The sequence below is a fragment of the Limulus polyphemus genome, unplaced genomic scaffold (assembly GCF_000517525.1).
Source record: "Limulus polyphemus unplaced genomic scaffold, Limulus_polyphemus-2.1.2 Scaffold76736, whole genome shotgun sequence".
Classification (NCBI taxonomy): domain Eukaryota; kingdom Metazoa; phylum Arthropoda; class Merostomata; order Xiphosura; family Limulidae; genus Limulus; species Limulus polyphemus.
Window position 1 is genome coordinate 1 of NW_013742332.1, and position 14,623 is coordinate 14,623.

Consider the following 14,623-nt stretch of genomic DNA (forward strand, 5'->3'; position numbering starts at 1 on the left):
AAGTCCTTTGATGGGACAGCTGTAAGCTTATATCGCAGAAACCCAGGGTTCAGTTCCCCATAGTGAACATAGTAGATAGCCCAATGTGCAGAGGCGTCGTTAGGCACTGGTATACAGGGCCACTGCCCCGATTTTATTTGTCCCGAATTCCCAGAATAGAAAACCACGATCGATATCATACTGAAACGTCGAAAATTTCTGCATCTGTGGGCCCGAACACCGAATCTTTTAAGCACCTAGCGACGTCTCTGCCAATGTGGCTTTGCTCTGAAATAAACAAACTTATTTCCATGAGTTTCACATTGCACAGAAATATGTCAGGTAACGATGAACAATGACGTAAAGCATATGACATGCGCAGTGAGAGCTACTTGTTTGATATCTTTACTGTGTTAATAATAATAGTATTATGTTGTGTAACTGTTAATTTAACACAAATGTTTATGAATTAAATGGACAATTTGTTATAATTTTATGCGAGTCAAGAACAACAAAAGAGAAATGGACGATCGAGAACAGAACAGGCCTACAACAAACAGAAGAAGAAATGAAAATGCGGATCCTAACGGTGCTAATACTATGATTTGTAATTGTACTTCGTATTGCTACTTTACCTTGGCCATCGTTTTGTTTACGGTGGGGTCCGTTATTACAATACTGGCCCTAGATGATAGTGATAATATGTTTTCGAGTTTGGGACACATGTGGCTTGTTGGGCCAATTTTTATCAGCTCAGGGTTAATGGTTGCCGTGAAAACAATTATCTATCTTCGTAGGGAAACAATGCTTACATTTTTAGCAAGGCAGCGTTCATTCCTTCGGGTAAGTGACTGTCAGTGCCAATACCTGTACCGCTCACTACCAATAGTCAATACCATTACCAATACTAGTTAATAACATTGTTATTAATGCTGGTGGAAACTAAGGGCTAACAGTAAGCTGAGTAAGATATAAAGTTAAATGTTTGCTCTAGTCTATATTAATTCATTTTATTTTTAAAGCTTTACTATAGTATAAGCAAGAGAACGTTTCTTGAATTGTTACTTTAACTTAATCATTTAATGGTTTGATAATAACTTGGATAGCTTAACCATCACAGTGGCAAGATACTTTCTTCAGACATGCCATTGTTCTCTTCTGTATTAACTTTTCCTCCCAATTTTGATACATCAGATCTATTACTTTGCAGTGACTATAATTAAAGGTCATTTCCCAAATATTTTGCCAGGTTAATAGTTGATCCCAGTCATTCTGTAATACCTCATCAACCTCATGCTGATAGAAATGTGCAAGAGTTTAATGTCATCAGCACACTTTACTAGTTTATCATTAATGTGAGTGAAAAAAAGCAAATGTCCAAGCACTGATCCCTGAGGCAAAGTTTGACTTCTTTTTTTTTTTCTTTTTTTACTATTATTTTTTTTACTATTATTTCAAATGCTTGTGAAATGCCATCATCAGTCTGTAATTGGACTGCCTACCATTACAAATAAATATAGTATAATTAATGAAAGAATCCCCAACTGTGTAAACTTTTTGATTATCTTGTGCTTTACGGTAAGCAGCCAAATATTGTAATTTATTGAAGATACCTGAATGCTTAATGAACCTGTCTCTATAGCTCTTTTGGCCCAGGTGGTTAGGGTGCTTGACTTGCATCTTTTCAGGGTTCCTGCCATTGTTTGTTTCTGCCCTGTGACCCTTCTTCTATCAGGGAACTCTTGCCTTCTGCTCTGACTGGAAGGCTCCATCAACTCCTTTGATTCTTGTATTCTTCCCTGGATGTTGATGCTAGCAGGCTTTATCATGTTTTATCAGATCAAATTTGTTACCTGTTTTATTCACTCTCTTTTGTCTTATTTTTGATAATCTGTGGACGAGATACTTCAAGCTGACATATGGATGATTCCCCACACGTTTGTCATTCATTATCTTCACCATCTATCTGTTTCATTACTGGTGGGATTTTGGCTCCTTGTTGTCACTATTCTTCTATCTACAGATTGTTTTTAAGAAGAGGTAGTGGATTTCTTTTTATTTCTCTTTCCCCATTATCAGATCCCACCAGGTGGCTGGTGTTGCCATCCAAGGTATACTTATTTCCCAAAATTTGCATTGGGCCAGGGGTAATAGAAAGTTCTTAGCCCATCTGGTCTGGCATAACTAGTGCTCACTGTTGAGATGGGGGGTATTCCGTAAGACCACTAATGGTATCCTCATGGTATTTGCACTACACAATTACCTATTTCAGACCATACAGTACCATGGACTATCTGGCACCAGACTTGCACTTGCTGGCTTTTAAGAATAGTGTTTCATGGTCACCCATTGCACTGCCTCCAGTAAAAGACCTTTCTGTCAGGCATCCAATGGGGATCTGGGCACTTTTCCAGATCTCTCCACCACAAATTTCCCCCCTTCTTCAAGTGTAGTATAGGAGACCCTTGACACATACCAGTTCTTAACTGCTATGGTGGTGGACCTTGGAGAGTTTCTTACTGTCGTGTACAGTACCAGAAGGAAGTAGGGCATTGGTAACACTGTCTGTGTAATGCAGGTCATCCCTATAACAGCTAGTGTGCTCTCCTCCTGCAGCAACAGCCTGTCCAGTTGAGTTGAGGTGATACCACACTGTAAACACATGCTCTAACCACACTACATTTATTGGCTCGTTGACCACTTGTGTGCAACTGATCAGTTGATGATGATCTAATTTTGCCCGTCCCTATGACACCTGGAGCTCTTTTGCCTTTGCCTTTTTTTCTTTTGGGTGAAGAATATACTGTAATCAAGTTGAGATGTGGTCTCCAATTGGTGTGTCCCTGTGGAGCACCTACCATCTGGTGTCACAATCTATGCACTTTCCCTTTGGGTGCTTTCTGCAAGTAGTTCATCTAGGTGTAATTTTTTACATTGGCCCCTCCACTGCTTCAGTGTGAAAATCTAGCTGTTGTGTGTGAGGAACTGAGATATCATCTTGGAAGTTAACATTTTCTTTACCTGAAAATATATTTTTGATAGGTACTCACCTCGAAATACTTTCCCACCTGTTCTCCCCACTTCTGGGAACATTTTCTTCTTGCCTTGTCTAAGATTGAAGTTACCTTGAGTGCAAGTGCTTAACATGTTCACTGCTAAATTCTCCACCGGTGGGTCACAACACAACCGTTAGTTATGAACTACATGATCATGGGTCACAGACAATTATTTTTCAAAGTCAAATTTCTCTTGTGACATATGAGTTTGGGACACTGTAACTGTTCCTTAGCACTCTTGAATGTTGAATGGGAGTTACTGTGCAATGAGGTGGTGTGGCCCTCCAATTGGTAGAGGGCTATTCATCATGCACTAACACAGTTCATGTTATACAAGTGTAATTTAGGTGGGAGTTAGCTCAAGATTATTGACATGCAAATCTCATAGGCAAATGCATAAGGATTGAAGCTATTCTGTGTGAGGAGATGAGTATCTATCTGAAATACATTTTCAGTTAGGAAAATGTTGAATTCAAACCTAATTGCACAATTATTTGTAATCAATTGCTTTCCAACTTCTATGGAGGTTTGTAATAAATCTAAAATGCAATCCTCCCTAATAGGTTTCGTAACCATTTAATGAAAAAGGCTATCTCAAGCAGTTTCAAAGAATCTGATATTGTGACACTTAGTTAGAATAATTAATGAAGACAAAAGTTAATATTTTCTCTTCTGCACAGCTGGAAAGTTTTGCATGTAAACAAAACAACTTCTTTGATTTTTTTTTGTTAAGTGTTTGTGGTTAAATTACATCTGTTTGGAAGCTACAGAAATTTTCTTCGATGAGATATATTAGGTAAGCTTGTACAGTTTAGAGATAAGTTGAATGGATAGCAAAGAAACTCTAATGTAATGTGGCATGACTGGAGATTGCTTAAGGTTTAATAAAGATATCTTTTTTTTATGTTTAATTCTTTGTTTAAAATTATGGTGTTTTTACTTTTTAATAGATATTTATTGAGTTGCAGTTTTTGTAAACTATTTTTTTTTTTAATTTTGTTCACCAAATAAAATAAATTCATCAAATCAGATATGTTTACTGTTTGGTAATTATGGTAAGCATTTGTAAAATATTGTGATGATTCAAATCTTTATTGAATATCAGTTTTATGTTTATCCTATTCAAACAGCACACATAAATAAATTAGACTGCCTAACTAGCTATTTAATTATTTGTAGTTGCAATCCTGATGTATTTTAAATAAAAACATTATTATTCTTATTGTGAGAGTAAAACATGTTTTTTATTATCAACTTATTTGATTAACAGATTAGTTTGAGATTACTGCATATTTGAAAAACAAACAATGGTGATCTCATGGTGGTATTTAATAGATATTAGTGATTCATTTGCCAAGTGAGATATGCTTATAGAACTTTTTGGAAAATCTTCTTTTTTTGTGTGGTTAACTCTAGAAGAGATCAATCATATGAACAATGGAATAATTAGAAAATCACTTTAAAAACCAAAACAATGCCAAAGAAAATAGGAAAGTTAATATCACATTCCAATAATGTAGTGGTTGTAAATGCTAAGATGGTAAACACCCATTTTTTCTTTTATTGATTATATGTGGTATAGGGAGTGTGGTGTACCAACCAAATAATGAGCCTGTTGATTAATTGATTTGCAAATACTACTCAACCTTTGGAATGATTTGCTTTTAGATGTGGTATATGGATATATAGTTAATTTAAGGGAGTTTCAGGGTAGATTTGATAAGGATTGGATTTGAGTGTTTTATTTTAGATTTTAGCATGTTAGATGGGATGGTCTAGATAGATCAATAGATCTTTGTTTTTCTTAAATTATATGTACATGTATATATTTAAGTGCAAATAAGTATGCATTTATAACTCCTGAAAAGGCTTTTAAAATACATACAGAAATGCTAAAATAAATCTAAAATCAAAGAACCAAATGACCTGAGAAAAAGTTTCAGCCTTCTGTAACTCGCATTGATGTTCGTGTCAGTATGCATACTAAAAACTATTGTTTTGTTGTTAAACACTATATGCAACAGATTGTATATTTATTTAATTATACCAATAATGGAATTTGGATAGTAATATTAATTTCATGTGTGCTTGAGTCTAATGCTTATGCTCTTTTGGTGCTGATATTTCTGAAAAGTGAATATGATGATGATGTTTTATCCATACTCATCTTTCAAAAATGATTCATGTAATTATTTATAAGCAGCAATTATATCAATTAATGAAAATAACAATTAAACTTATTAATCATAATTAGTGTATTTGATAGTTAATGTTTTGATTATTCCAACAACAGAACTATTGAAATTATAATAAATCAAATTACAATGATTGTCACAAAAATAATCCACTAATTAAAATTAGTATTTCTAACAATCAAATAAACAAAATTATGATGAAATCAATTGGTGTTAAGCACAAACTTATATAACAGGTTATCTGTGATCTGCCTAATTTTACTGTTATAAGTTTGTTTGTTTTTTAATTTGTTCAAATTTGGTGATTCAGGGATTGGGCTTTATGATTTGAGGGCAAAGCTTAAGGTTCTCTTGGATAAATAAGGATAAAGTATATATTGATACATCTAAATGAAAACTTGTTCCAATTTATTTTGTGTGACATTTCGAGCAGATGCTCGTCATCAGGTAGTAAATTATCTGGCAGCACATGCCACATTTTTTTTTTGTAAGCTTTTGCAATAAGGAAGGAAACCAGGCAGCAACATCCACTGCCAACTTTTTTGTCGTTTCTTGTACATATCATGGTTTTTAGCAACAGTGTACTAATCAATAATTGAATGTAATCAGTTAGTGTGGCTTCTGATTAATTGGTTAGTATGCTACTACTAATTGCTCAGCTCTAGATGCAACCATCTTAAGACTAGAGTTATATTTTCCTTTCTGATAAGGTACATTACCTCCTCTCACAGATATAGCCATTCTTGTTCAATGCTGCCCTCTATATGCAAAAATGTTTTTGCATGCTACAAGCCTTGAGCTCCCACGTACCCCATGACCAACGTTGTTCAACTGTGTCTTGCATGTAAATCATCATGCAACACCCTCTTGACACATGACCTTATTTTCTATACAGCAAATTGTTTATTTCGTCTCCAGTTAAACATTTTTCTCATGGGAATCAAATCAACAAGCTTAGCTGAATTTTTGAAGGCTCTTGTCACTTATAAAGCCAATTTTGTATGTTATTATGTCGTATTGTTAGGTGCATTATTTAATTGAATAAATAATATTTAGTGTAGTTGTACCATTAGTATAAAAAAAAGTAAGCATAAGTTTCATTGACAGTTAAAAAACAAGAAACCCAGGTTGATTCGTAAGGAAAATTCTTTATTTATTATTATAAAAGTATCTAAATGTAAAAATTGGAAACTTATGTTAGATAAGCTAAGATAATTAAAAATAATAATGATAATAAAAGTTTTTCCTGTGGTGTGCTCATGAGTGGTTTGTGCTTTACAGAATTTGATACAGTACTGTGGGCTGTATGTTTACTGGGTGATTTACAACTTTTATTGTAGGGTAATTAGTTAGACTGGTTCAAAGAGCAATAAAGCAATATAATTAAGTATAAACAGATGTATACTGTTACAAGCTTTAAGCTATTTAGGATAAACAATTATGGTTTCCTGTTACAATTTGCAGTCATTCTATAAAAAACAAAAGGGTAATGTAGATTTATTTCTTAATTTTTATGGTGTTTGCAAGATTAGTCAAAGTAACTGGCCCTGTATAGGGTTAGGATAGAGAAAATAACAGATAAAATATAATGTTTTCTGAAACAAAAATTTGATATTTATAGGTGTCAGAGATTATGCATGTGAAATTGAAAATTGAAACATATTTTGTATCTTAACATTAAAATTGCTTTGCATTTGGAGCAGTCAACACTGACTATATATTCACAGAATAGAAATACTTCATTAAAAATTTAGATTTCCTTTTTTTTTGTCTGTAAAAGGCTTGTAATGTTTACTAAAAACTTCTTGAAAGTACACAAAATATATCAAAAGTTATAGTATGGAAACTCTGAAGGTCACTTTTGGGTCATAAGGTTGATCTAATTCACAGAGCCCATAGTGAAAGAGTTAATCTTGTTAAAGAACAGGTAAATCTACAACTTATTGACCTTTTGTCCTCTTAGTTGCTTGGGCTTTGGCTGTTGAATAGCTGGTGGATGATATAGTAGAAGACTGTGTGAAACCAGCCATTCCAACAGTTTCTGGAATTTATTTTGTTTGCCTTTCCTTATTTAGTGCTGCCATCTTTCAAGTTTTCCTGGTTGTAGGGTACTTATTAGATGTGGAAACATTTTTCTCGACTTTCTGGATCTTGTGACCAAACTAAGATGGCAATTGATCTCTCTCTCTCTCTTTTTTTATGCTGTTATCCTTCAGTTTGTCTTTTCATGGAACACTGCATGGAGTTGCCATTATCTCCGAGTTCTGATATCTGTGTCAATATTGAGACCATAGTTTAAGTTGAATCAGGTGCATTTTGTTTTCCTGTATCTGCTACTACCATCTTGTTTTTATTTTTGTTTGTTGTTATGCTATGGTAGTGGTAGTTCTGCTTTTTGGCAGTGATTTGGACATCCAGCTTTGAGAATTTTATTTTCATGACCCATTGTTTGCAGCCAATGTAGGCATTGGCCATAATGTCAGTGTTCAGGATGCCCAGGAAATCTACCAACTTATTCTTACTTTGATAGGTCAGAAGCCTATGTCAGCAACTTAGGGGTAAATGTTGTACTGTGATTGTTCATTTTAAGGCAGTATGTAAGGCTTACAAATGATTTAATTTCTTATGTTGAAATAAATGTCTTCCAAACATCTATAAACACACCAGTCTAACTTCTTAAATTTAGTAATCACACCTGATCTCTATTGTTGGCCACTTGTTAGTTATAGCAAACTCCTTGCAAGTTGGCATAAGTACTGTCTGACTTGCATATAAGAATCTTTCAATACTGTTTAGTTTCCTTGCCAGTGTTATTGTTTCCAATAGGGGAAGGGGTGCATTTTTATATGCCATTAACTGAAACTTAGTCAGTGGCTTTACAAGTACAAAACCACTATTTCCTGACTTGTACCTTTAACAAAGTTGGTATAACTTGAATAAAAGCTTGCATACTTTTTCAACCTATCTTAATCTATGCTTTTCAAGAATCTAGATTAATGTTGTCACTCTTGCAAAAATAATGGAATTATTTATAAAAAAAAATCTCTCAACTTCAGAATGTTTAAAAAAAAACAGCATTAAACAAGTTATGAGGAAGACTGTGTCTTTTGATTTGGTTTAAGCTAAAAATAGGAATTTCACAAAATCCAAAAGTATAATATTAATATATGAGTTTCACCAAATTAAAAATAGTCAATTCCAACACTGAAAACAATGAGTACATCCTGCCTTTCTGGAGTGCTACTTAAGTTATACCAATGGCAATGAAATATAATGCTAGTTTATAATAACCCTATTCCAAACTCTTTGAAAATGCTGCTCTTATTTTTCTCAGTGGTGAAGTAGGCATAGTACTAGTTTCATCTTTAGATGTTTTATCACTGTAATTAAACTTGTTTGTTTAAACATTTTTGACACTGTATACATTCTTATGTCAGTCCTCTTGGAATTCCAAATGCACCAAATGTTTCACATATTTTGAATATGTGCACAAGATTTATGAATCAATAAATTGGAAAGAATTTCATAACATTATTGCAGAACATTATAGTTGTTACAGAAATGATTGTAATAACATTAATTATGTATTTATGTTAATATTAGTTTGCATTTTTAAGTGCACTATCACAAAAATAAGATTAATATTTGTGATTGTTAACAAATGATGTCAGAAAGTGGAAATCCATTATTCAGAGTGGGCAGACTTACCTGTGAAATATGAAAAATTGTTCAGTTTCTCTCATGCTGTCAACTATCATGTGACTGAAGTTCTTATCCTTGACATCATGTAGAGCATGCATCAACATACCCAAAGTTCCCCACTCCCAGCTTCCACATAACTGATTTTGTTCATGTAAGAAAGACTGCTTTCCCACCATAAACAAGATTGTTTTGGTGACAGTTGTTCTGTTAACTTTATTCAACAGGAATTCTGAGGTTAGTGTTAATTGCTGCTACGAATGTTTTTACCAATATCAGAATCAGTACAACTTCTCTGCCTCTAACATACAGGGGTTTCCCATGAGTATATTGTCATCACTTATTGATCTACATATTCAGGTATTTAATGTTGTATTGTCTGCTGATGTCCTGGATGGGTTTCACATTCATTTGGATCCTCAGTTGCAGAACCTCTGCTCATTTCTCAAGATGGTGATGATAAACATACATTGATAATAATAAAAATATATTTTCTGAGCAGGAGTTGTCAGCTAGTCCTAATTCCAAAGAAGCTTTTGCTGGTTTAATTTCTCATTTTTTCTCAGGTATGTTCTATTTGAAATCTTCAACTCATTTCTGTTACGTCTGAGGGTGCTAATGTCACATGGGAAGATTAAGTTTTTGGTTATAATGTTTTCAACATAGCTGATGTTTTTAGAAATCAGCTAAATGTTAATAGCCTTTAAGCAGGGTCATCTTATTTTGCTCGTCTTACTTCTCAATTCCAAAATGATAGACTTACCTCTGTGTACACAATAGCTATTTCTAGCACATCTGCCTTTGAGATTTATGGTACTAGCCTTAAGCTATCTCTCACCTAAGACATATTATACAAGAATTGTGCTAATGCCTGATGTAACCAATAGCTCTTCACCAGTAGTAAAGCAACATATTCTCCATGCACAGTAGATCCCCATAAGCACTTTACTTTTTTTTTTCTATCCTTACCAAAATATTTAACATATACGTTTTTTGAAGTATAAACTTAATCAGTTTAATGAGATTTGTGCTGCCTTTTCACAGTGTTAACTTTCTTTGATTGCCTTTTAGTTTCTTTTAACTTTCATTCCAAGGTACATAGCTACTAAATAACTTAAAAAAAAATTATCTGGAGAATTATTACAACGACTATGAATTCTCAAGTGACAGTAACTGCTACCTCCTTCAAAGGTTCTGGTGATGTTCTTAACACTACCCCTACATTGTCTGTGGCCACTGGAGGCACATTGGTTGTGGAAGATGTTACTTCCATAGTTCATCATATTGTGGATTCTTTGATGCCTTTCTTGCCTCTTTATCTGCTGAGGAACTCTCTTAGGATATGATTACTCAAGGCCAGGCTCACATGAGGCTTCTTCAATGGATTTTGAGCTACCAAGGGAAATTATGTCTTGATCCTCCATCCTGTATTGTGATGCTCTTGCCTTCTGTTCTCAGGGAACTGGCTTGTTGGCTGCGTCATATCAATGCTTTGGTCGCCACCCCACCCCCTGTCTATATTTCCCTACACATCTATTGCAGTTAGGCATGTCTCTGGATGACTCTACGACCTTGGGGGTTTGGTTTTTTTTGTGGAGTGTACTTTCTACATAAGTGTTTTGTGGGGCACTTTGTTATGATCCACTCCAAAAATTCTACAGTCATTTCCCATATCAATCATGAGGTAGGCTGGGACTTGCTCCAGTGACATCAGGTTCACCTGACAGCCTGCCATGTTTTGAGAGTTTTGAACTCGACCAGACAGGATTTTTCCTATGGAGTGGTCACTCTGCCTTAGTTATTTTGATGTATTTGTTCCCAGTTGGGCATGCCAATGATTGATGCCTCTTCCATGCCTTCTAACCCTACCAACATGGGTCACAGGTCAAAGGCCACATCATCACATTTATTGACTTGCATTCAAAATTTTATTGAACTACTATTTTATGAATGTAGGTCAATAAGTTTGGTATCAAATTATAGATTGTAATTCAACTTTTAGTATTATACATTAGTTAATTTCTTAATTTTAAAGTAAATATTCAAAATGAAATCCTAAATATCGATTTTTGTGTGTCATGTGGTATGTTTAATGCAGCATTGGTTCATGTTAGATGTTTGTGATGTCCAAATACAAAGTCTAGTCTCTTACAAATTTGATACTCAAATTACCGATATTGAAAAACTAGAATATAAACTAAGAACCTCCTATATTTTCTATTTTCTGAGTGTATCAACCAAAGTGGCCCTGCCCACCTTCAATTTTTAAAACATCTTGCTCACATACATCTACTTCACCCAATGACGTGTATAGCCAATCGAAAGCTCAGACCCATTGGCATGCAACTTGCCCATTTCTTCCATCATTCTCCTGATTTCTGTTTTGATTGAACTGAGAGATATGACAGCTTGATCTCCTTTTCTTCTCACAGATGCCTTTAAATCAGTTGACACATATTATGCAAGATGTCAAGGAAATTCAGAACTTTAATTATGTGGTTGTTGATAGCATGAAAGTAACTCGGCAAGAAAAGACTTTCTGGTATTTAAAAGGTAAGTACCTGTTTCAAGTTCATTTTAATTAAAAAGTATAAAAGTTCAGCATATCTATGGCTACAGACATATATGTATATCTTTTATATACTTGCAATCATATATGGATATTTCTCTGATTAAGCCTTACCTGTTATAGGAACCAGCAAGAAGTAAATCTGCAAAAGACCAAGTAAAACTTTCCTGGGTAAAGGATACTGATGGTGGTTTCATTTTGCTCAACACATTCATGATGATATCAAAAATTGCCGGTCATGGACCACTTAGTTAAATCCATGCAAAAAATATACAAGGCAAAACTTGAACAAAGAAAAATGAACACCTTCAAACAACTGTGGCTACTGCATCGCATGCTAAAATTATAACAGAAAGTAAGCATATTGAAGTAAACTTATGGAATGTGTCTAGTAATTTAATCAATAACTATGCATATTGGGGTAATTGTGTGCCTACTGCCAATATTTATTCAGTAATTTGCATTTTACAAATACAGTATGTTTTACAAAATTAAAAATTGTAGTTGTACAGCTGTATCATGGTTCAAGAGTTTATTTTAATTCAAAGTTATGATTATTAGGTATATCATTTATAAGGAAGTTTTTCAATGTGTAATTAATGGCAGATTTTCTCACAATATTTATAGTCAGATGTATGATTTTATGTCTCTAACACATATTATAATAAATTAATTTGTAGCATAACTTCATTGTTTCAGGTGTCCCATGACTGGATGAAAGCTTCCACTGCTGCAAGAATTTTTCTAAGTGTAGGAAGTCAGCTTCAGTCAACTTACCTGCTAGTTGCTTACAGTATTGAGAAGGAAAAACTAACAGAGTTGTTAGGTGACAGACCATTAGTCATTATTACTGATGAGATCACTGTTGTGAAAGGTAGTTTTCCACTGAAAATCATTATAGCTTCATGAAAAGGATGACAATGTGGCCTATCTAGTACTCTAGATACTGTGTTTGTTACAGCAGGTTATTGTCATTATATATAACAGAATTATGGCATTGAGTTTAATATAACATTGTATATGACACTGATAATGCTGCCTTTATGAAGAAGCCATACAAAGATTGGGATTGTTATAAATGTGTTCATGTGAAGTATGTTGCATAGTTTGAATATTTTGAACTGCATTGATTTACATCAACAACTCTGTGGAATTTTTCTCTGCTATGTTAGCAAAGAAATCTAGATATCTTGGGTATTTATTAAGAAAGGGCCAAACACCAATGATAACACACTTCATGCCTATAAGATGAAACTTGTGGTTTAACATATTAAGCATAACAAGGAGCACTGCCACCTGCTTAACACCTCTTAATGTCGAAATGAACACCTCCAAAGTTTTATATATCTTTGTGACTTGTTAAAGGATGACAGTGTATGCATTGATTTACAATCTTAACTTACATTGAACCAGAAAAAAAATATGGAAATAAGTTTCTATTCTGTTATTTGCTTTTAAAGGCTTTCCATTTGATTAAACCACCAGCAAAGTGATGACTCTTGAGGCCCTTTGTTCTTTTCTGCACTTTGTAGACATGTATGACGTACCTCTGACAAGCAAGAAAGATTTTATTACTAGCTACTAGACTACTTTTAAGGCAAGATCTGACAAAGTCATAAAGTTTGTTAAAGAAGATGGACAGCTCAGTTTGATTTCTGGAAGTATGTTCAGATATTCATCTAAAGTAATTTTCTTCTATCACAAGCATAGCACTTACTGTATCCATTTTGGATATGATGATGATGTTTTGGTAGAAGAGTTTAGGCTCTACACTGAGCAATTAGTGCATAATTTCTATCAAGAAAAATGCAAGGCTAGCAAATATTTAATCATTTTTGATATCAGTGCAAAACAAAATAACTAAGTTTTTACAAACTAATAACTAGATACAAAAATGCAGTCATCAGTGTTGCAGATACTGAAAAAGTTTCAGTCTGTATAATTTGATTGTTTGTAGAGGATACTGAAATTTCTCCCAGAAAAATTCAGATAACTGGTCTAATCTAACTACAATCAGTCTGTTCTTCTTGACAAGGGATTGGACCTAAATCCTGAATTGCTTTATTGTTTCTATTAATTAACATTCTTGTAATATTTGTGGTGAAATAAAATAGATTGTGTTGTAAGAGTGTGTCTTATGTGTATTTTCATATGTAAAATTATTTTAGTTGTTTATTAATATATCTAAACATCAATTCATGCTTTAGTGTGGCTAGTTTTTTGATGGAAACTTTATGCTTTTCTGTTCTACATACAGTTGGTTGTTACAGAATTTACAATAATGATTAGAATTGTAATTGTTTGCACAAAATCTGCACAAAATTTCAAAGGGATTGTAATGTACGCTAGTGTTAAAAAATTTGGAGTCTCCTTGACAAAATGCAAAAACAGAAATAAGCATGACATTAAACAATTGTTTGATGTCTTTTGATTTAATTAAGTAAATTCTCAATGTATATATTTACATATGACTCAGATACAGTTGTGTTCACTGTTAGCATGGAGAAAACATCAGTTTTATCTTTTACAATTTGGCAAGTACTTGCATGTAGTCTCTAGCACCTTCCAAAGTTCATTCTTATAGGTGGTAACAGTTGCATGTTACCTTGATGGTGAAGGTATCTGGGCCCTGGAGACCACTTCATAACTTGAAGGAGATCAGCATTTTCTCTGTAATGCATGTAGTATTTTGCTGTTTTCTAACTGCTAAGAATACACTTGTACTTGGGATCATCCAAAGCATGACAAGAAGAATTTCAACAAGAACAGATTTGTTACCATGCTACACAACTGTACCTCAACCAAGCCTATTTTCACTTCTAAACTGCATTTTTTCATTATCTTTGCATATCCCCTTTTCTGATGCATGGCCATTGTACTTATCCATTGAATTTTAGATTCTTGGGCATCAAATAATTCTGACCTCTAACACTCCACTTATTTCTATGAACACTGCACTTTGTGGTGGACCATGTATCATTTTCACCTTGTGAGTGAACATAAAATATATTAATTGATTTACAAGTTCTATTAATTGCTTAGATCTACTTGTTGTGACCATCCAGTTGCAAATTTTAATCATAGCTTGACCATTTTGTTAATACGAAACTTAGTTATACCATTAG

General features: G+C 33.8%; 1 protein-coding gene across 2 annotated transcripts; it reads left to right on the forward strand.

Moving 5' to 3' along the window:
* Positions 1 to 135: 135 nt before the first annotated feature.
* LOC111084430 lies at positions 136 to 13,624 on the forward strand. Of its 2 annotated transcripts, XM_022381133.1 has the most exons (3): positions 136 to 822; positions 11,362 to 11,482; positions 11,622 to 11,734. In XM_022381133.1, exons 1-3 carry the CDS (start codon positions 475 to 477, stop codon positions 11,636 to 11,638), a joined length of 486 nt encoding a protein of 161 aa, XP_022236841.1. In that variant the 5' UTR covers positions 136 to 474; the 3' UTR covers positions 11,639 to 11,734. The 2 variants fall into 2 exon arrangements, with proteins under 2 accessions (XP_022236841.1, XP_022236840.1); XM_022381132.1 differs by lacking the exons at positions 11,362 to 11,482; positions 11,622 to 11,734 and adding an exon at positions 12,198 to 13,624.
* Positions 13,625 to 14,623: the final 999 nt, after the last annotated feature.